We start from the raw sequence: 22,131 nt of genomic DNA on the forward strand, positions 1-22,131 counted from the left end.
TTTTTTGTGAAACTTGGGTGACTTCTCATTGCATAGTAAACAAAGAATAGGTGTATCCGTGTTTGTATATTCTATGAAAAAATTAGGTTTTTCTCTCATATACAAACATACCGGATTGCAAAGTTTGGCCCGACAAGTCCAAGCTTGTCCAAAACCCTCCCTGAGTCCACTAGGGCCAAGGTTAGGCATTTCAGCCCACAAGGTGGACCAAGGTAGGCATTCCTAGCCTTTCAGGTTAGGATTGAACCAAGCCTGGGCTAGGGTATTGGGTTAAACCTGAACATATATATATATATATACACTTAAGAGAATATATATATATATATACCTAAGAGAAGTTGCAAGTACTTACCATATTGTTTCTATGATAGAACAAAACAATTATACTAATCTTTGTCTAGAAACTTTAGGACAACAAACACCTAGAATGGAAAATAAATTAAAATGTTCTTCTAGAAAGTCTGTTCGTATAGAATGTAGACCATATCTTTACCCCCCCCCCCCACAAAAAAAAAAAAGACCATATTTTTTCTATTATAATGAAATCTTAAAATACAACTTGGAAGAAAAATAAATAAATAAATAAAGTACATATGTCAAATACCTTGATACAAGAGAGTGTTGGTATCCAACAAAAGATGGAAGAAGATTACACTTTTCTATAGAACACTCACTCACTCACTCAATGGTATTGCAGACAAAGAACTCAAAGGGGAACACATTCAGAAAGCAAAAAACCATTACAAGGCAATATTATAAGAGAAGTAAAGATGTATTTTCTGACCTTACTCTTCGTTTTACTTTATATTTGTACAAATTCTTTTATATCATTCTCATATTATAAATAGTAGGTCCACACTAACATTCTCTCTCCTATTTTGATCATGTGGACCTCATATGGATGATACTATTTTTCAATCCCTCATTTGTGTAATATGGATATTCCTTCTTACACTGCCCTTGTAAGAAACCCTCCCCCCATATGTATATATAAGGGATAAGAACTATGTTTCTAAGTGTGGCCTACACCAGCACTCCCATGTGTCTATCCCTCTCCTCATAATGTAAAAAGATATCTATGCCCTTTGTTTTGGGGAAAAGACTAATAGACACAGGGAGCACTGACATAGGTTGTGCTCCCATATAGAGAATCATTTCCCATAAGTTGGCATCCCGTTGCGTCTTGTGCATCCACTATACCAGTGAGTAGGCCAATGGAAGGGGTGTAGATGCATTGGGACAGAGGCAACATGGTCTTTTTGTACCCGCTTGTGTTTGAGTGTAGATCTACGCAAGCAGACAAGGTTCTTTATATATATATATATGTAAATAGTTTGGGATGCTTGGTTATATTTATAGGCATCACATTCTTTGTTCCTTTTCTTAAGTTGCCAATGTGGGAAAAAGAAATACTTATTTTTGCTCCAAATGGAGGAGAAAGAACTAAGAGAATGCACTAAACAACAACTCCTTAGCAAAGTCGGTGAAGCTATAGTGTGCTAAGCTTACACACACAAGGAGGTCTGTTCTCTTGTTATTTAGTTTTAGGAGTATCTCTATTTATTAATAGAGCAAGGAAAAATACTGCAAGAAGATTTCATTGATGCCATGGTCAAAAATGTGTAAAACTAAGAGTTGTGGTGGATACTCTACTTAAAAAAAAATCTTAGGTATGGAATAGTATTTCTATTATTATTCCTAGTTGGGATAAGATTGAGTTGTGTTGTTGCTCGTTGCCAAGATTCTAAGTTTCTCATCACTATCAAATGTTGGCACCTCATCTTCTATTATAGAAACATTGTTTGGCATTTGGTATGAAAAAACAAATTGTACCCAAAGTTTCAGTCGTTTAGATGGTAATTCTATTAGATGGAGGGAATCTAAAATGATTCACTATCATTGATGTTACTTTTGTTTTTTTGTTTAATGGAGAAGGAAATTGATTGGCATTTATTTTCTTCATGTCCATTCTCCAAAAGAATTTGGGCTGCAAGAAATACCTTCAAGGTGAAAATATTTGTGATCTCTTCTACCATTTATTTGTGCCAAGTTTATCCTTGATCAAAGATAAAATTTCTATTTTTTTTTTTTTTCAAGTCATATGTTAATTACTGTGGAATATGTGGAATATGAGAAATCAATGTTAATATCGCATTGTCAACTAAACCCATATAAGGTGATGGCCAATATTGATAGATAGATTGTATATCAGAACCCCAAAAATCACTTCTCCATTTCCTATTTGTGACTTCCTCTTGAGCTTACACAGATCAATGGTTGCGGAAAGTGTTTACTGTTTTTCTTGATATTAAATCGATTATGAAAACTTTTACTGATGTCTGAATTATTAAAAAGGATGGCTATATTGAACAATGCACATAAGCTGGCTGTGACAACTAGCGGTAGTAGCACTAAATCCGACATATTTGATGATGTATATTCTTTTTTCTTGTTTTAATGCATGGTTTTCTTCCTATCCATAATTGTATTTGAAAATGATTTAATTTTACAGTAGTTTACAAAAAAAAAAAAAAAAAAATCCACCTAGGGGACCCGTTTTTAAATAAGTTTTTTAAATCAATTTTGTTGGATCTAGTTTTTTTTTTTTATTTATTGTCTAGAAATTTCTTTGCAATTACATGTGGCATCAATAAAATTTGGACTTACAATTTGAAAGTTATGAATTTACATATTTAATGTTTTTTTTGAATATTTTCCTAAAAAAAATAAAATAAAAGATCATTTGAATTTTTTAAAACTGAAAATATAAAAAAAATTCAGTTGAACCCTATTGCACCAACCCAGACCAGCTCCTAACTATCAAATAATCTGTGGGGAGGCAGTGGGTGGTAGTGAGCATTCAATAACTATGGTACATGCCCAGGCCTTCCCAACTATTAGATCCTTACTGTTGCTCACCACTCACCGCAAAGGATTTGAGTCCTTCAATGTAAACCATGTGTGCAATACGAGACACGTGCCAGGAGATGCCTTGCGTGTGTTAAGTGGCATTAGCCTGAACAGAATTTTTGGCTTTTTTTTTTTGTTTCCCCAAAATTAGAAGTGATTTTACACCATAGTATTTTAACGAGATATCTCTCTTAATATCCAACGGTTTGAAATGATTCAAGTTGCATATCTTTCACCAGAGGAATGTCAAGACCCTCAGCTATAAATAGGATCCCACTCCATGTCCTAAATATCATAAAAAAGAGTGCCAAGTAACCCTTAGTGTTGAGAGTTGTTCACTAGTAGAAGCACCTTCCAACAGTGGCTACTTGAGTTTTGAGCATCCCATTGACCCGAGACCAGCCCCATTTCAAAGGTAATAGGAGTCTTTTATTTTGCTTAAATTTACTTTACATTTTTCTAACTCTTATAGTTTTCAAATTATAATTATGTGAATAAGGGTATACGGCTGCTATCCTCCATAGGACAGTGGGGATATGCCTTATCCTTTCTAATTTAGTCATTGCTTAGTTTTAGTTTATAATTTTGTGTAGAGCAATCTATTAATGTTACTGGCACTCCAGAATTTCTCCATAATTTTTAATATTAATTTCAGCTTTTATTTCCACACAGTATCATAAACACCAAGTTAACACCAAACACTTTCTTCCTTTATTTTGTTCCCATAGAATGAAAAAACGTCAGAAACGTTTTTCTGGATGACTACCAAACACAACCTAAATCAAACATTTTTTTTTTAGGCCTATGCATAAATTAAGGAATGTGAGATCTAGAGATCAAGGATCAGAACTTTGACGATTTGCATACAAAAAGGATTATAATTTTTTAATTTTTTGACTGATAATTTTTAACTTAGTTTTAATAACAGTTTCGAGTTATTAAAACTTCAAACATTTTCCAAAGTGAACAGATAAGGAAAGAGTGTCAAACCTTTTACAGTAAGTGAATGAATCGAAAGAATTGGTCTCAAGTTGTCTGACACTAAACAAATCCAAATGGTTAGATTTGAATCTGACTGCCATCAATACCTGTAATGTTTAACAGCTATCTCTGTCGCCAATACCTATTAAGCTGTTTAAGAGCTCAATAAATTCCAGGGAAAAAGAAGTCAAGCCAGGCATGAAAGGACGATGCTGCCCCCTTGCTCCGGCTCGCTGTTTAAGAACTCAATAAATTCTAGAGGAAAAGAACCCTACCAGTCTAGCATAGGAAATGCCCAAACTGGGTTGAGCACGAAAAGACCACGCTGTCCCCCTCCCTCCGGCTCGCTAAAGGTGCTCCCGCACACCCTTCCATCGGCCCATATATCTGGCATTTCCTGGCAGGGTTCTTGCGCCCTAAATTCTATTACCTTCTAAATTATGACCCTTCTTAAAACCTTCTGCAGTCAGCAAAGAGATCCTAGACTGCTTTTAGTACAGCGTATCTGTAGTGTAACTGGCATGGCTACGCTAATGGTCTCTACTGCACCAAAATGATCATCATTTACTAATTATTTTGCAAAATTAAGTTCTACAATGAGCTTACAATAGAAAAGTTCCCTGATGATCCAAATGTTTACAAACAGGACAGAATTACGGCAAGGATCGTTAGGGACACCGAGAAAAGGGGCTACATTTACCAAAGCACACATTCTCCATAATCTCAAGAGAGAGCTTGAAAGAAAATAGTGGTATCTCCAGTTGGGTAAAACATCTTTCATCTTCAAAATGATCATTTTCTTCTCTAACCTCAGATTCTACATTGGAGTCGATGTGAAAACTTCACTTCAGCTGGTATTGGGGTCAGAAGTGATGTGGCCATTTAAGTGCAAATTTGAAGGGCTATAAACAAGTGCTTAGATATCAAGCAGCTTCTAAATCTCAGGATTGAGATCTCTCCCACATTTTCGCTTTTGTGAAAAATACCCCTGCCAGAAGACCTGTAAAATGCAATTCCAGTGGTGATTTTTTGACAGAGACGGTTGGTTTTCTTTACAGAGACGACTTACCGAAGAGAATGCTTGCAAAGTTCTCTGGACTAGTTGGAACATTGAAAAGAAGGATACCGGCAATTGATAGAGGAATCTTGTTCAGTGACCCCACGAGGCTGTGGAAACCGGACTGTCAATCAGAAATGCAAATTGCAAAATTGATTTTAACACTAATTTACCACTAAGCCAAACTGGAAATACTAAGAATTAACCAAATACAGTAACTTCAAAAGTGTTGCATATATTTTTAAACTATGCATTGCGGTCCAAAGGGTAGTTGAATGGCAATCAGGCTGCATTTTAGGATGGGAGGTTCCTCGGGCCGGCCTGTGAAGTACTGGGTCCCACTCCTATTCCCATGCACTTTTCTGTTTGGTTTGTGCTGTACATACGCTTTGACATCAAAGTTGGTTGCATACCAAACATGACAGGAGATCGATATAGTGCTTGGAAATACAAGGGAATTAATGGCAATAAAGGGTAATGTAATTGAAATTTTCAGGCTTACAATCATATAGTATAGTACAGGCTTCAAAAGGCACATTACAGATAAAGCAGATAGGCTGTTGTGCAACCTTACCTGTATGTCGTGGCCCCAGTCTGATGGAGAAACCACATTGAAGTGAAGCTGATTGCAAGGCCCAAAAATCCACTTGATGTTATCACAATCCAGAACATAGGCATCCTCAGAAGTGGCCTGTTAATTCAATTCAGAGAAACATGAGGCCCCATAAAAGAGGTAAGGAAACTGTTGGGAACAATCCTACAGTGGAGAACTCTGGAACATTGGATGACTTCATATATCAGTTGGGTCTTTCGCCTAACAACTTAAGCTTTTGGGTTGGATAATTCAGCAGAAACAACCAAAAGTAAAAATATTCATAAATGTGTAGTAGTAAGAAGTCAGGAATAGAGTCGATTTTAAGATTGTTGGTCATGACAGTTTCAAAAGAGAGCAGCTTCTTCATGGAATTAAGACAGATCACCCTAATTGAGCCACTTAGTCGAGTCCTTCCAACCACTTTCAAATTGTGAGGGTTCTGACAAACTGCTTATGGTTTAAAGAACCACCCAAGATGCACATTTCAACAACGACGACCACAACAACAAAGCCTTATCCCAACTTAATGGGGTTGGCTACATGAATCCAAGAAAGGAAAAGGAAAGAAAAGTAAAAGTGGAAGTAAACAGAAGACAAAAACAGTAACGAAGTAGAACACAGCTAGATAGGGTCTGCTACTTGTATCCAAGCCCTCCAATTTGCTCTATTCGAGTCCATACTTGGGACAATGCCTAATCAGTGCATGGCTTTCCTCACTACTTCTCTTATGGTCATTTTTTGCCTGCCTCTAGATATTTTGGATCCTTCTATTTGGATTAGATCACTCCTCTTTATTGGTATATTTGATGGCCTCCGTTGAACATGGCCATACCATCTCAAACGACTTTCTTGAAGCTTATTATGGATTGGGGAAACTCCCAAATACGCCCCAATATGTTCATTTCTTACCTCATCCTTCCTAGTTTTTCAGCACATCCATCTTAACATTCTCATCTCCACTACATATAGCTTATCAATGTGCCGCTTCTTAACTGCCAACTTTCCACCCCGTACATCATAGTCGGGCGTACGACTGTCCTATAGAATTTTTCTTTAAGTTTCACAGGGACATGTCGATCACACAAAACTTGGGACGTGCCTTTCCACTTCGTCCATCCCACTTTAATTCTTCATGGCACATCGTCCTCTATATCGACTTGCTTATTATTGATAGATCCCAAATACTAAAATAGCCACTTTACGGTATCTCTCTCCCCTCAATAATCACGACGTCGTTATCCATTATAGTGTGACTAAAGTTACACATCACATACTCCGTCTTTATTCTACTTATCTTAAAGCCTCTTGATTCCAAGGTTGATCTCAAGGTCCAATTTAGCCCAATTTTTGCATCATCCAATAAAACAACATCGTCAGCAAATAGTACACACCATGGAATCTCACCTTGAATGTTTTTGGTCAACTCAAGGTCCAGTTTAGCCCAATTTTTGTGTCATCCAATAAAACAACATCGTCAGCGAATAGTATACACCATGGAATCTCACCTTGAATGTTTTTGGTCAACTCATCAATTACAAGGGCAAATAAGTAAGGGCTTATTTTGACGAAGCCCAATAGTAATTGGGAACTCGCTACCTTGACCCCCCTTGGTTCTTACACTAGTCTCCACATCATCATACATATCTTTAAGTATATCCATATATTTACTCTCCACCCTCTCTTCTCTAGGGCATGCTAGATTAACTCTTTAGGGCTCTATCATAAGCCTTTTCTAGGTTGATAAAGACCATATTTAGGTCCTTCTTGGCAGCTCTAAAGGTTTCTATGAGTCTCTTGAGAAGGTAAATATCTTCTGTTGTAGATCTCCTTGGCATAAGATCAAGTCAGTCCTGAGTGTCCCTTTATTTTTGTAGATGGGACTACAGTGCTCCTCCTCCAATCGTCAGGCATTTTCCTTGTACACGTAATCCTATTAAAAAGGTTGGTTAACCATAATACCTCACAAAATCCTAATCTCTTCCAAACTTCTACTGGGACTATGTTTGGGATTGGGGTCTTATCTGATTTCATCTTTCTTAAGGCATCTTCAACCTCAGCTACTATAGTCTTTCGTATATATATATATGCTCACCATTCTCTAATCCTCCCCCGTAATGATGGCATGGATACTGTTCCCTGCCTCTCTATCTGGTTCGAAGCGTATCGAATGGAATAGAGTGCATTACCCTTAGCTACCTCACCCCTGCATCATTATCTGCCCTCTATGATTGCATAAATTCCTCTCTGAGGCGAGCAAGTCCCGCGGGTTCAAGTCGAGGCTGGATCTGTAATGAATAGGGGCTGAAACGAGAATGCCGCTTCGGGAAAGGAGCTAAGAGCTAGCCCTTACCACCAATCGTTTCCCAAAGGTGGGAGCGGTCCCCTCTCAGGAGAGAAAGTGAGTCACTGCTGTCCGACTTAACCGGGCGATTACGACAGCGTCCCTTGGCCTGGTCACCTCTTAGAACACATGATCCATGTCTCACTTTGATCTCACACCCCCATTCTCGTTTGAATTCTGGAGCTCGACCTTCGTTGCTCGGATGCGCTTGCAAGTCTGAGACTTACCTCGACAGGTCATTAGCCAAAAAGTTCCAAAGGGAGAACAAGTCTGAGACTCACTCGGCTATATCCTCCTCAGGACCTGCCCGATATGCTGTTGACTTGGAGATGAATTCTCCGGCCGTACCTTCTGCGGTCGTTACGCTTGGTCAGTTATGTTAGGACCCAAGAAAAGTAGAAGCCTCAACCGTTTCGATGGCATTATAACTAAAGTACGCGACCTCCAAAATCAACATCTACATCCTGTCGCTACCCTTTCAGCCCTTTCAATGTTCATCTTCCCGCGTGAGAGTGATCAACGCTCTCATTCACGAAGCCAACCGAGCTGCTCATGGGAAGGAGCATATGGGGGAGAAGGACCATTATTCGTCTCTTCGAACGGAGCCCAGGTTGAATCCACCCCCTGGTTTCTTTTAACTATGTACGGAGGTTACCACTTGACCCAAGGCCCACCTTTCTGCTTAGGCCAAAGAATAGGGTGTCACACCCTGCCTCCAATAGGCTAAGGTATGCGGCATTGGACATCTCACCGTATCCAGTCAGCCTGTTTGTCCAAGATCTAGACTAGGGTAGATCATAACTCCACAATTACACTACGAAGGATCAGAGTTTATATACATATGCATAGTCCAGCAAAAAAAATATCTTACGTAAGCTCTAGTGCCAACTAAGTGATAAGATATATTTACAATTATTCAGATAAGAGTTACATATCTTACAAAAAGAGAATATTCACAGTTTACAGTATCTCAGTAGTAGACTATATACATCAGAGTATGCATCAACAAGAATATATATACAAAAAGATATAGGAATAGTCGATCCTACTCCTCAGAAGAATTAGCCTCCATAGGCGCAGTCGTCACATTCACAGGCGGGTCCGTGATCGAGTTCATCTTCTGGAATATGGGCCATGTGATCCATGGACATTGTCTCATAATCAATGCCAGGAGTCGGCAGAATACTGCTTTCGTCATCTATAGGATCAAAGGAAAGGGGGTGAGCACTGGTAATGCTCAGTGAGGGGTGGGGGAGAACAAGCACACACATCCATATGCAATGCATGCTCCACACATAGAGAATGATGCTCATGCATGCTCCACACATAGAGAATGACGCTCATGAGTCCATTTAATTAACTATACAAAATTCATAATCCATTACTAGGTCTCATCACCCATGGGTATAAGTGCTACCAACGTAGGTGACATACCCTACCCTACGTTGGGCCTCAGGTATACAAGTTACGCCACAGGCAGGAGCCAGCCAATGTCGGTACTGGTCCCAGGCCACACCGGCTAACCCCTAAGAGGTAACCCCGTATCATAAATATATTCACAGGCATACAGTACGTCGTATCCTGTCTCACATCCATAACTGATACCACACATCTCATCACAAGTGTGTTGTTGATCAGGCAGCCACATAATTCGGGATTAGTCCGTACCTAACCCCCTACAGTCAAGGGGTGTAGCACTTGGGGTTGTGATACCTAACCCAACATTCTAAATGATGCACAACCAATCATTGCAATCACACATACAAACATGGGCACCTGCACGTGACCCATCTCACCTATCTTACCTTTCTCATTTCCATTTCATCCCATTCCATCACAATAGTACCATCAAAGAATAAATGCAGGCAATTGTAAATGCATATACACAAGAAATTTAATGTATAAACACGATTAAACAAACACACCAAAAGAATGGGGGGTTAAGAAGGGCACCCACTCACCTTGGTATTCAACTTTGGCAAGTTCACTTCTTAGATTCAAGAAAATTGCCACATTGTCACTTATGTTCCCTATTCAACAGATATTTAAATCATTAGGTACATCAAAAAATCCTACATTTTACCCAGTTGCTTTAACTATAGCATTCCCATACCCAACCTATAGAGGTCTCTGTCTATTCCTTCCCATATACGCATTGATTCCTTGATTTCTTAAACCTTTTCTATAGTAGAATTAGATCTAGAGAATCACTAATAGATCCTCATTGAATGAAGGGGTTTCATCCATACTTACAGTCCTCGAGGTCATATGAAATTCCAAACATTGGACCCTACAGTCATGGGTTATGTTTCTCATTAATTTTATATATTCAAATCCAAACTTATGTCCAAAGGTCTAGTAACCTATTACACAGCCCATCTGGCTTCGGGAACCCTAACTGGTGGGTTACCTGGGTCAAAACTGGTTGGCCGGTTGGGACCTGTCGATTCCTCCTTTTATTCTGCAGAATCTAATTCTGCCTTTTCCATACTCTGTACCATGGTTGCTGTAGTGCCCGAATTGCATCAATTTTACATTCTGAATTTCCAATACTTATCTTAGGTCAGTAAGGAAAAAGGTTAAATGCCAAGTTGACCCAATTTTGGGTTTCAATTTATTACACCCAAAACTAATATAGTCTAATTCTGCAGGAATAGTTTAGGAATTTAAAGAGATCTGCAGAATTAGAGTATTTCTCATGCCTTGGCCATCAATTTGAAATGAACATTTATAAGTGCTAACCTAACCTAATTAATTCAGCCCTTATTGCATAATTCCAACTTGAATAAAATTATGTTCCTAGGGTTTTGGCAGAATTTCCACCAAATCAACCCTATTCCAGCCCTTATTGCATAATCCCTACTGAAAAAGAAGTAGTCCTATGTTTTAGGGTTTAGCAGGGATAGAGTTTTTTTTTACCAGTTGGGTCCCCAATAGCCCATAGAAATTAGGGCTTTCTTTATTGGGCAGCTATTCTACTCACAGGGATTCCCTAGTAGTAAACAATTAGGTAAAACCCTAACCCTAGCTGCCCAATCTACATGAAATTACCTAATTAACCCTGTTGCAGTAGTAAGATCACTTACTTGGGTGTAGAGTTGACCTAGGAGCAGCCTGAGGTGAGTGAGTTCCCTCCTCACTTCTCTTTCTTCCTCTTCTTCCTTCTCTTTCCTTCTTCTCCTTTCTTTCTTTTTCTCCTTACTGTTACAGCAACCATGATTTTATGAAATCTCAGCCCATTATCCCTTATATATAAGGTAGCCCCAAGGGTCTGTTTGGCTGGCCCTCTTCAATTATTGCTAAGGTCTGTTTGTCTGCCCTCTTAAGTCCTTATAACTAAGGTTTGTTTGGCAGCCCTCTTAAGTTAATACCTAAGGCTTGTTTGGCTGCCCTCTTTTATTTCCATATAAATTACATACATATTATATATATATATATATAATACCTAATAGTTTAAAAATTCATTTCCTCCCATTTATTTATTAGTATAAGGTATGCATTTCATGCCTCATTTAAGTCTCTTCCTATAGGGGTATAATGGGAATTTTGCACAGCAGAGGTGGGCTCCACAGTGTAAAAATCCAAAAATTACATTCTGTTAGACAAAATTGGTTGGCCAGTTTTGGACCTACCAGTTTGGGTGCGATCATACCAGCACTAATGCACCAAATCCCATAAAACTCTGTAGTTAAGCGTGCTTGGGTGAGAGTAGTATTAGAATGGGTGACCACCTGGGAAGTCCTCATGTTGCACCTTTTTTTCTTTTTTTTTCCTACTATACTTAGTCTTGTAATTAAACTTACCTCTTTGTCCACACCTTCTGATGAGTTCCCCAATGATGTTGGCAAGCTGAACAAGAGCAGGCGGGGTCACTTCTGCCTTCTTGGCACTCCACAGCTGCCAACCATGCCAGCATTGGCTTCCTCTGCTCTTTCTTCTTGCCTGTCCACAAGTAGGGGTATAAATATCAGATTAGGGTGTTATATAGGGATACCTAGAGAGCATGACAACTTGGTTATGTAAATCGAGGTCCTTCTGAGGGAAGAATAGCACTGTCCACAACCGACCTCCAAACCATTTGCTTTTATCACATTTAAGGTAGCGGGTTTGTGCGTCGCAACCCTACTCGTAAGAGATCATTTCACGCTAGCAAGGAGAAGGATTCAATCGGAGAAGCTTCGGGACTGGGGGAGAACCAATCGAACAGGAAGGATCGAGCGTAGAAAAATAGATAAATCTAGTAAGTGAAAGAATATAATTAACATAATAGAAGAAGATAACAGAGACTGAAAGCAAGCAGGGATTCCATCATCGATAGCTTGATCCCTTCCTTCTCTTTATCGACTAAAAGTATGGGAGGCTGACCGCACGGTTCGATATGGTCCACTACTCACTTGGATTCGTTCATCAGAAGTAGGCGGGACAAGGATAGCACTTTATATATATGGTGTCTGGTGTCTTGGTGAAAAATGCACTCTTCAGGGTTAATTCTACTTGAGTTGTCTCCATTTTATAGCTTGCAAAAATAATTACATCTCTTCAGAATGTTTTCATCCTTCACTAGTGCTCTACCATAGCTTAAAATCTCTGTTCTTCATATCTCTCATTTTAGCAATCTTTAAGGATTAAAATATCGGTATCGGTCGCCATATCGGTCAGGTAATTTTAAAAGATGTATCTTGCATTGGAGACAGCCAAGATACACATAAAAATGGACAAGATACACATGGAAATACACTTCTACATAAAAAAAAAAAAAGAAATATAAATAGGAAATATAAACATGTACCATGTATAAACACTAAGGGTCTGTTTGATTTTGTTTCTACTGTTTCTAGACACAAAAACAGCAGAAACAGTTTTTCAATTTTTTGACCTAAAAAAAGAGTGATTTTTTTTTTTTTTTTTGTTTTAGGAAACATTTTCAATATATTGGAAAGAAGTATTTACAAACTCTAGTTGAATTAGATGTTTGGCTACCCATTTTCACATGCCAAAGTTGTAATCATTCATACAAGCATTAAGCAAAGCTCTCAAAACCACATCATTTGGCTGAATTGGCATATCCTCTATCAAATTCCTTGCCTCTCTTAGGTGCCCTGTTTGGCCAAGGAGATCGACCATGCATCCATAGTGTTGAAGCTTGGGCTTTACATTGTATACTCTCCTCATAAGCTCAAAACACATCAAACCTTCCTTCAACAAGCCCGTATGGCCACACACATTTAGAACTCCAATGAATGTGATAACATCAGGCTTGACAGAAAGCCTTCCATCTCCATGAAAAGGTCAAGCGCCAACTCACCTAGGCCATGAATTGCCAGCCCGTTGATCATTGTGTTCCATTGATCCACACCTTTCTCTTCCAAATTTTCAAACGCCCACATAGCATATTTTATGCTTGTGCACTTGGAGTACATGTCTATGAGGGCAACCCAAAGTTTTCCATATACTAGACACATGTTCTTCTCCATGTAACTATGTAGTGATATTCCTTCATTGATCCATCCTAATGCAGCTGCAGCAGAAAGAGCGATTACCACAGTAGCATGATCAGGAGTTAAATTCTTTGCAGTTTGCATCTATTGAACCTATTTTGAACATACCCTCCCATCATGGAATTCCAAGCAACAACATCTCCCTTTGGCATGTCGTCAAACAAACTCCAAGCCGTGTCAATATTACCAAACTTGGCAAATCCGTCTATCATGATTACCCAACTGCCCTCGTCCCTCATGGGCATCTGATCAAATAATTCTCGGGAACTTCCAGCTTCCCGCACTTGACTAAGCCATCAATGATCGAATTCCAAGAAGTCAAGTCTCTTTTAGGCATTTGATCAAACAAAACCCAAGCCATCTCAAGCCCATCTTTGGTTGTGCATACCCACAAATCATCGAATTCCATTATATCAAATTCCTGTCCTCAGTAGGTATCTTATCAAACAGTTCCGCTGCAGAATCTGTCAACCCATTCTTAACATATCCATCAATCATCGAATTCCACGACACTGAGTCACACTCAGTCATCGGACCTTGAAGACAATCTCAACAAAAGACTCGCAGAGAACTTGAACACTTCGTACAGAGTTTTTGGACAATAAGTGCTGAAACCTTAGAAATTTCTTTTGGCAGAGGAGTTGTAGAAGACTCTTGATTTGGGCTTTAAGAAGATCCAACAACCGATGTTGGAAGGCTTGAAGATGGAGCCACATGAACGGAGCAGGGAGAAGAATGTCGAGCTTCGCTAGAGACCCTCAGGGACAATGAGCTTCAAGGTCGATGAGGAGAGCTTCAAGGTACTAGGAGAAGGTAATGTCAAGCTTCTCTATTTCGTGAGATGGGCTTAGGGTAGGTCGATGCCATAGTTTTTAAGCCACTAGCAAGGCGACGCCTTAGCAGCGCCTTGGCGCTGATGCGGTCTAGAGATGGTAAGGCAGTGCTCCGCCTTATGGTTTTTTTTTTTTTTTAAACACATTTTAAAATTACTTGATGAAGATTCCAAATATAGATTTTTTATTGGTAGGTGTATGGTTTTGTTAACACTTGAGATGTATGGGATCAGCTTTACTCCATCAAAAATAACCAAAACAAAGAAAACAAAATCACGATTCACAAACAGTGTTTGGATTTTGTCAAGGGTTTTAAGAAAGGGCTTTGAGAAAGAATCAAGGAACAAGGAAGAACCATTGATTCAGGCCACCATTTTGCTCCGACAACGGTGAGCTTCATTCTTCTTTGACGGGAGTAGAAATATAGTGGATGACCTTAGGACTTAGGCACTCATTTTGACATCATAGAGGTAAGTATAATAAATACTTGTATTTTTTATGTCTTCTTTTCTTTATATTTATAATTTTGTTTCATAATTATGTATTTATATTATATGTTAATATGATTGATGATTGATGATTGATGATTGATGATTAATGATTGATGATTGATGAAGATGAACTTAGTTTATTCACTTTATTGATTTGTTTTCTTGATGAATATCTTACATTGGTATAAATATGAACATTTAATATTTNTGATTGATGATTGATGATTGATGAAGATGAACTTAGTTTATTCACTTTATTGATTTGTTTTCTTGATGAATATCTTACATTGGTATGAATATGAACCTTTAATATTTATTTAACATATGAGTAATAGGATTCAACTAGGATTTGAGCCAAATAGATTGGTTCTATAAAAAAATTACACAGGAACGCTTTAGTCGATGAGGCGACGCTTTATGCCCGCCTTATCACTAAGGCGCTCCGAAAAACCCTCAAACGCTTCCGTCGCCTTACCGCCTTAAAAACTATGTGATAGACATAAGATATGATATGTTTCTTCCCCCCCCCCCTTCTCCGCCGGGGGGAAGGGGGATAATTCTGAGATATGACTGATTCAAATGAATAGAAGAGAGATCTTCATTCCAAATATTTATTGCAACAGTTGTAGAATCAAAGGCTTCAAAATTACAAAATCTATTTGAGAAGCCCCACTGTCACAGGCAGCCTAAAAGGTTCTAAAAGAACATAAGTTATTTGCTTTGTTTTGAGCAATGTGTGTTCGCATTATTCCTTATAAAACCCTACTCTCTCTCTCTCTCTCATGCCAAAAGAAACCTATTCAATTAACGGACAAGATTAAAACCACCAGCATAGACCTCAAGGATTTAAGATATACTAATCATAGTCGTCAAAGTGGCAGCTTGGCATCCTGGCGGTTTTCAAAATGCAAGGCATTCGAACGCCTTAGTGTTTCATGCACCTTTTTTTTTTAAATTAAATAATTTAGATTATTTTTATAACAAAGACCTTTTATATAGTATATACCATATGTCGTACATCGTGATACACTGAATCATAGTTTAAAGCATGTTCATAAAAGAAAAAACCAAAAAGAAAAATAAGGAAGACCTTCGTTGATCAAAATCTCACGACTTCAACCCTAACCCCTACTACTCCATACTCCAGGGCCCCTCTGTAATTCCTCCCTTCAGTGGCCGACGAATGCTGCTGCGGCAGTTCTTCTTTCCCTTTTCTTTCCTTCTTTCTTAATTTATTTATTTGTTTATTTTGGATAGTTGTGTAATGGCCGAATGGTCAAAGAGCTTCTGCTGCTGCCGTGAGTGGTCAGGCTGCTCTTAGGCTGGACCTTTTTTTCCTAAGCTCCCAGCAAGGATCAAATTCACAGCCTAAGTACTACTTCTCCTCCAGTTTCTATTTCTGTTTCTTTTTTCTGTCTTCTCCTTCTCTTTCGATTTCTATTACAGTTCGCCTTTTACTTTTTTCTTCCTTTACTCCATCTATGCTCCTTTCGTCTTCTTTCTTCCTCCTCTCGTTCTTTTTTTGGGTTTCTTTTTCTCTTTCACAGTCCTTCCTGAAACCCCAAAAACCCTCTCTGTTTCTCCCCTTTGTCTTTTTCCCCTCTTATTTACTTCCTAATTTGATCTATTTTACTTCTTCCTTATTCTTCCAGGTTCCCTTTTTCCCCCTCCTTTTAACTTCCTTGTTTTCGGGATGTATTCCTACATCAGCTTGGCCATAAGCCCTTCCTTGAACGACAATTATTGCATCCAAAATCCAGCTCGCATTGGGGCCTACGAAATCTGGGACATATTCTGATACAAATCTAGAAATTATTCTGATAAATATTTAAAAGATTCTCTCCCACGCAAGCTGTCAATCTCACCTTCAATTGATGCTGATCAATGGCTATTTGGGCAGAAAATCTGAAGTTAAAGTATCCCACATATGGCCTGAATGTGCTGGTTCCATGGGAATAACGTGGACAGGCTTGGACCGCTTCTTCATTCTCCATCAATCTACATCAGAATATTTAGCTGAGTAAAGTCTATTTGTGCTCCTTTCCCCTCTTCCCCCTAATCTGATCGGATCTCTCTCTTTTCCTCTGGTGGCCATCTCTTTCTTCTCTCCCTTTGGACAATACGACATTCTATCTCCTCTTCCCACAAATCACATCACTCTTCCTCCTTTTGCTCTTTTCTCCCCCCCCCCTTGCTGCTTCTATTCTCCATCTTTTATTCTCTGTTTCTTTCTTACTGTAGCAGGCTGCTGGAAAATGTAACCTGCAAGCTTTTCAGCCTGTGGTTTAACAGAAATCCCTTAATCTGGACCTGTGCTGCACCAATCAAAACCTCAAATTCCTAAATAGCGATTTAGGGTTTGGCTGGCCACTTCATATACTTGAACCAAAGAACCAGGGTCCATCTTAAGATCCTTATCATATGCCCTAGTTTAGGACTTCAAAGTAAGTTGCACTTCATATACTTAAGGTGGAAATTTTTCAACCTGATATGCCTTACTTAAGGTGGAAATTTTTCAACCTGATATGCCTTAGTGTGGCACATTATTTCAACTAGGCTAACCCGAACCCAGCACACTATTTGTCCAAGAAGATAGCAAACACATAATTCTTGGTATATTTTTTAGCTAAGTTAATGGCAAACCAATTCTATTTCAAGGTTCAGATTCAGTAGATGGTTTCCTAACACACCCCCAAACCAAAGGAAAACATCATCAACATTACTAGTATTTTCTGCAGCAGCAATATAAGTCTGACTTAAACATGGGTAGTATAGCCTCTACTAGGGCATAATATCAGATTAAAACTTTCAGATCATCAAGAGAGGAAAAAAGAAAATATCCAATCAGGCAATTGGAGAAAGTGCACAGGAAAAAGTTGTAGTTCTAGAAGTTATGTAACTGGGGCATGAAGCAAGAAAATATGAATCTAGAACTCAATTTTATGAGAGATCCAGATTTTAATACTCTTTAAGTCTTACCATTCTCCCACCCTTCTCCAAGCAAATTGAAAGCTACCATTCACACAAAATAATATATACAGAACAAGTGAGCTGGCTTCAGTTGATACTTACATTCTGAGAATTGGCATCACTTCCTTCACTTGAACCTTCACTTCCACTCTCAGCACTGCAGATGTTGGGAAGACAATCTGAACAAACTTCAAAAATCCAAAGCTTCTTTGTGCCTAAAACTGCTACATATATACATCATACCTTTGGGAAAAAACTCCATTGGCAGATGCTCCCGAAGTTTTACCCACCTCATTATTCTTTCCTGTAAGCATATTCAAACTACCTAAACTTTCTTTTGACCTCTTGAGAGCACTTCTTTCCTTACCATCCGATGACTTACCATTCACCTCCGCACCACCTGGGACAGTTCCCTAACAAAGACCTTATGTGTTATGCCCCACGTAGTCCATATGACAAAGACATGTTCATATCTGCAGCACTCAATCATATTGTGGTTTAGGTAACTCACAGAAGCTTCAGCATTTCCATTTGGAGACGGCATAGCATAAGGACTGAATGGGTGAGATCCCTGTCCAGCAAAAACATGTAACCAGAAGAGAGTGGCATCATCATCCAAAATCTGATGAGAGTGTAACATAAAAAATTAATTACTAACTAATTGACATGATTTAGAAAATACCGGAGGAATAGTTGGGTGCGTGTATATCCCACCATGCGGATACATTGCAACATATGGAGGTGGAGGAGTCCCATAAGGAGGCATAAGATGCTTTTTTTTTATTTTTGGGGGGTGGGGGAAGAGAAGAGAAAATATTAGAATAAATCACTCCAAAAATGGTGCAGAAGACTGCAGTAAATGGAGAATAAATAACAAAATGTCTCTGCCCTTCCATCCTGAAATAATATTCAACCCACCAGAAGTTCCAACACCCCAATCTTGTTAGATGCTACCTACTTTACAGCCGAAACAACATTCTAACTTCTTCCCAACAAGAACAACAACAATTAAAACATAAAAAATGCAAACATAAGACACACATAACCCTGAAAGTCTTGCAACTGGGAATATGGAGAAAGATTATAATTTAAAACAGAATGAACAGATAAGACTAGCAGAAAAGTGGAGTCGTCTATTCTAATAAAAGTTTATAATTCAAAAGATAAGGATTACAGAATCAAGTGTAGTCGTCTATTCTAATGAAGTAACAGACCTGCATAATTTGATAGAATTCTGATCACAGAATATGAAGTTTCAAAGTAGTCCGGGAGCTAATAGCAGTGAAATTTGTTACTTCGAAGAAAAGATATAGAAAGATAAAGATAACAGAGACGGCCAGAAATCCACCTGAGCCATCACTTGGAATCCAACAAGCAGACCGGAGAATCTACTCAAGCAAAGTACTGAATCCACAATAGAAACTTCAGAAAACTGGAAGTTATTATTCTTAAATTCGTCAGTAAGGCAATGCGCTTCTACATCAATATATAAAATTCAACTTTCTAACACTCCTAATTCCTAAACTGTCTTGGAATCAAAACTAATACTTGAAATAGACAAAACAGACAAATATTTGACACTCCTACTCAAACTAGGATTCTAAAAATAAAATATAGACTTGGAATGAAATCTGGACTCAAATACCTAATGTTTCTAGAAGTGGACTTAGCTACAACTATTAACATAAAAAGGATCATAGTTGTCCAGGCATAATGTGACCCAAGGCGATGAAGAAGGGTAAAAAATTAAGGTGACACCCCAAGGCCCCAATCCAAGCTGAGCCGCCTGGATGCCTAGATGACGCCTTGACAACCTTGAAAAAGACTCACAAATTTAGAATAAACTAATCTTACTTGACTAATCTCACAATCTTAACTTCTACCCTTAGTTTAGGCCCCATTAAAGTGGCCCATTACAATGAAAACCAATGGGACCAAAGGCCCAACACGTAAGTAACACCCAAGGCTTATTTCCACTAGAATAAGCCCATTATGTGATTTTCCTACATCAATGAAGATATAAGACACACACATGCATGCAAGCACACAAGCACCCATGACTATAGTTGTCACTGCATCTAGGCAACCTAAGCCGTTGGATGGGACCTAGACACAAGGCAACACCAACAAGGCAACCAAGGCGCATGGACACCCAGGACAACAAGCTATCCTTATTCCAAACCAGGACTACAATAAAAAAGCATAAAGCATGCATACGCACATGCACACACATAACACATGCTTCCCTTGTCCCACCCAAGACAAGATAAATATAAGCATATATCATGTAGATATATGTTGTAAACATACAATTGTTCCTACTCAAAAATGAAATCTAATTTTAGAATGCCATGATTCAAACAAAATCCAGCAAAAAGAATTGTGTGTTTCCTACTTCTAACCACTTCCAATTCCTCCATCATCATCAGCAAATAATAATGTATATGACAGAAGGCGCAGCCATCCCCTGACACAGACAAAAGAAAGGCCTGACAGAACCCAAGTAATTTACGGGTTAAAACAGGGGGAAAAGAAAATATGTGTGACCATGCAGCCAGTTGCAACCACATGCGTTGTATTTAAGGCGTTTTCCTAGATGACTATGAGATCCATCGAGGGCTGGAGAAATCTTTCTTTTAAATGGAAAAAGAGGCTATTCAACGGGGTTTAAAACAACTAACCAAGCAGCCAGCCAGGTAAGGAATTGTTTGGTAAGACTATAAGATTATTTTCTTATATAAATGACAACCACAGTGGAATGCTTTAGAACAAAATATTTTGACCAACCAAACTAAGATAAAATATATGCCATGCAATTTAAATAAAAGTAAAAGTGAAAATAATGAAATATTATGACAGGAACAGGATTGTAAGACCCAACAGCAGACATGTTTGCTTAGTAGGTTTGATAATTCATAATAGATTAAAGTACATGTGTGAAGGAAATAAAGTAGACAAACATGTCTGTAGAGTACTTGTTGAACAGAATCCTGACATGATCTCTTTCTAATTCTCCCTTCAGCTATGATCCCTTTGCATATGAGGCCATAACAACAACAGTAAATAATCTGAATTGTACAATTCTTATGCTGCACATGGTTGCTTACTAGGAATAAAAGAAAGGGAAAGCCCTACCCAGAAATTTTCAAAACCTTGTTTGGTTGCCTTCCCAAGGATGCAATGTCATCTCATTACCTTGTCTTTCCAAGTGCAACCAAGTAACATTGCAAATAAAACCCTTTTCCTCGTTTTTCCTTTCCCTACCCACACATCTTTTTTCCCGCCTTTGGATGAACAAAAACATTTACCTCATTTTTCCTCCCCATTTCCCACCAAGGTTTAAGATCTCGATCTCGCCCCTAGTCTTGCTAAACCAAAAAAGAGAGATCTAGCGAGATCTCGCCAAGATCTTGTCTTTTTTCCCAATCAACTCAATGATTAGTCTCCGTGGCCATATGGGATTTGTAGCCCCTGAAACTTGCCATTTACCCTATTTAGGCCTTCCAAATGCAATGGAAACATCATTTTTTTTTTAAATCAAACCCAAAATGGCTCTTGACTTCATACCCTATGTATGTAGTCTTCGGACCCTTAACACTAGGCTATTCTACAATAAAAACAAACAACTATTGACCATGTTTCTATGAAAAAATTGGTTTCAAGAAGTTTTTTACCTAAAGTTGTTCTAAAGAAGAAAAGGCTCTCCAAAGGTTGATAGTGATAATCTCCGATCTCCAAGTGTTGAAGTTGTTAATCTACACTGTAGATGAGAAATTTGGCAAGAAAAACCACCAAAAGCTCACTTTTTATTCACAAAAGGACGATATAGGCGAGAGATGTCGAGTTATGTCAAGTTGAGGGTTGAAATTTTGTATATACCCCATGTAATTTGGTCTTGAGTCGAGTCAAGTCGAGACCGAGTTATTCACAGTGATCTCGGAGATATCTTGATATTCTACATTTTATATATAGTCTCTCATCTAGTCTCTACATTTTCAAATAGCGAGACAACAGTCAGATCTCTTCAAGTTCTTAAACCATGCTTCCCACACATCTTCCTTAGAATGCAACCAAACACAGCTGCATTGTCCCTAAAAAGAACCATGGTTCATTACAAAACAATCATCAAACCCAGTTTTAGGGTGATCCCATAAGGGGGGATTCCTTAACTAACCAGAGCATGTAATGAAGCTAAAGCATGAAGCAGGGTTTAAGCATTGGAGCAGCACCATAAAAGCACTGAATATTTCAAGTGTACCTAGAGCATATCCATGTATTTATACATGTATGATGGGGTAAGATTTGTAGAAAGAATTAGATTTTATCAGTTTGGTCATATAGAAAACTAGTATTTTTCTTTCCAGACAAAAGAACTTATCAATTATAAATAGTGTCTTGCAGTCATTTCAGGGTTCAACCCCTCCCCAACCCCAAGTCCCCAATCCCCCCCCCCCC

At 38.6% G+C, this 22,131-nt stretch overlaps 2 protein-coding genes, 1 non-coding gene and 1 pseudogene across 5 annotated transcripts in view; 1 reads left to right on the forward strand and 3 right to left on the reverse strand.

Moving 5' to 3' along the window:
- Positions 1 to 4,435: 4,435 nt before the first annotated feature.
- On the reverse strand, positions 4,436 to 12,359 carry LOC122061461 (GDP-mannose transporter GONST1-like). The gene is made up of 4 exons (XM_042624722.1): positions 11,688 to 12,359; positions 5,523 to 5,639; positions 4,961 to 5,058; positions 4,436 to 4,891 (listed from the first exon to the last, which is right to left on the reverse strand). The coding sequence occupies exons 1-4, from the start codon at positions 11,798 to 11,800 to the stop codon at positions 4,833 to 4,835; spliced, it is 387 nt and encodes a 128-aa protein (XP_042480656.1). The 5' UTR covers positions 11,801 to 12,359; the 3' UTR covers positions 4,436 to 4,832.
- On the forward strand, positions 11,523 to 11,640 carry LOC122062260. Its single transcript, XR_006134882.1, has one exon. It is a non-coding gene; the product is annotated as a 5S ribosomal RNA (ribosomal RNA).
- A 461-nt stretch (positions 12,360 to 12,820) lies between the features above and the next one.
- LOC122060923 lies at positions 12,821 to 14,287 on the reverse strand (annotated as a pseudogene).
- Positions 14,288 to 16,783: 2,496 nt separating this feature from the next.
- The window catches only part of LOC122061934 (bZIP transcription factor 68-like), a 10,241-nt gene continuing 4,893 nt past the window's right edge, over positions 16,784 to 22,131 (reverse strand). For 2 of the 3 annotated variants that reach the window (XM_042625516.1, XM_042625515.1), the window contains exons 5-8: positions 18,359 to 18,448; positions 18,188 to 18,247; positions 17,920 to 18,089; positions 16,784 to 17,833 (exon numbers count right to left, since the gene is read on the reverse strand). In XM_042625516.1, the coding sequence (XP_042481450.1) occupies positions 17,764 to 17,833; positions 17,920 to 18,089; positions 18,188 to 18,247; positions 18,359 to 18,448 (390 nt within the window). In that variant the 3' untranslated portion in view covers positions 16,784 to 17,763. The remainder of the gene's footprint in view (positions 17,834 to 17,919; positions 18,090 to 18,187; positions 18,248 to 18,358; positions 18,449 to 22,131) is intronic. The other variant, XM_042625517.1, reaches the window with a different exon arrangement.

Source organism: Macadamia integrifolia, chromosome 14 (genome assembly GCF_013358625.1).
Source record: "Macadamia integrifolia cultivar HAES 741 chromosome 14, SCU_Mint_v3, whole genome shotgun sequence".
Lineage (NCBI taxonomy): Eukaryota > Viridiplantae > Streptophyta > Magnoliopsida > Proteales > Proteaceae > Macadamia > Macadamia integrifolia.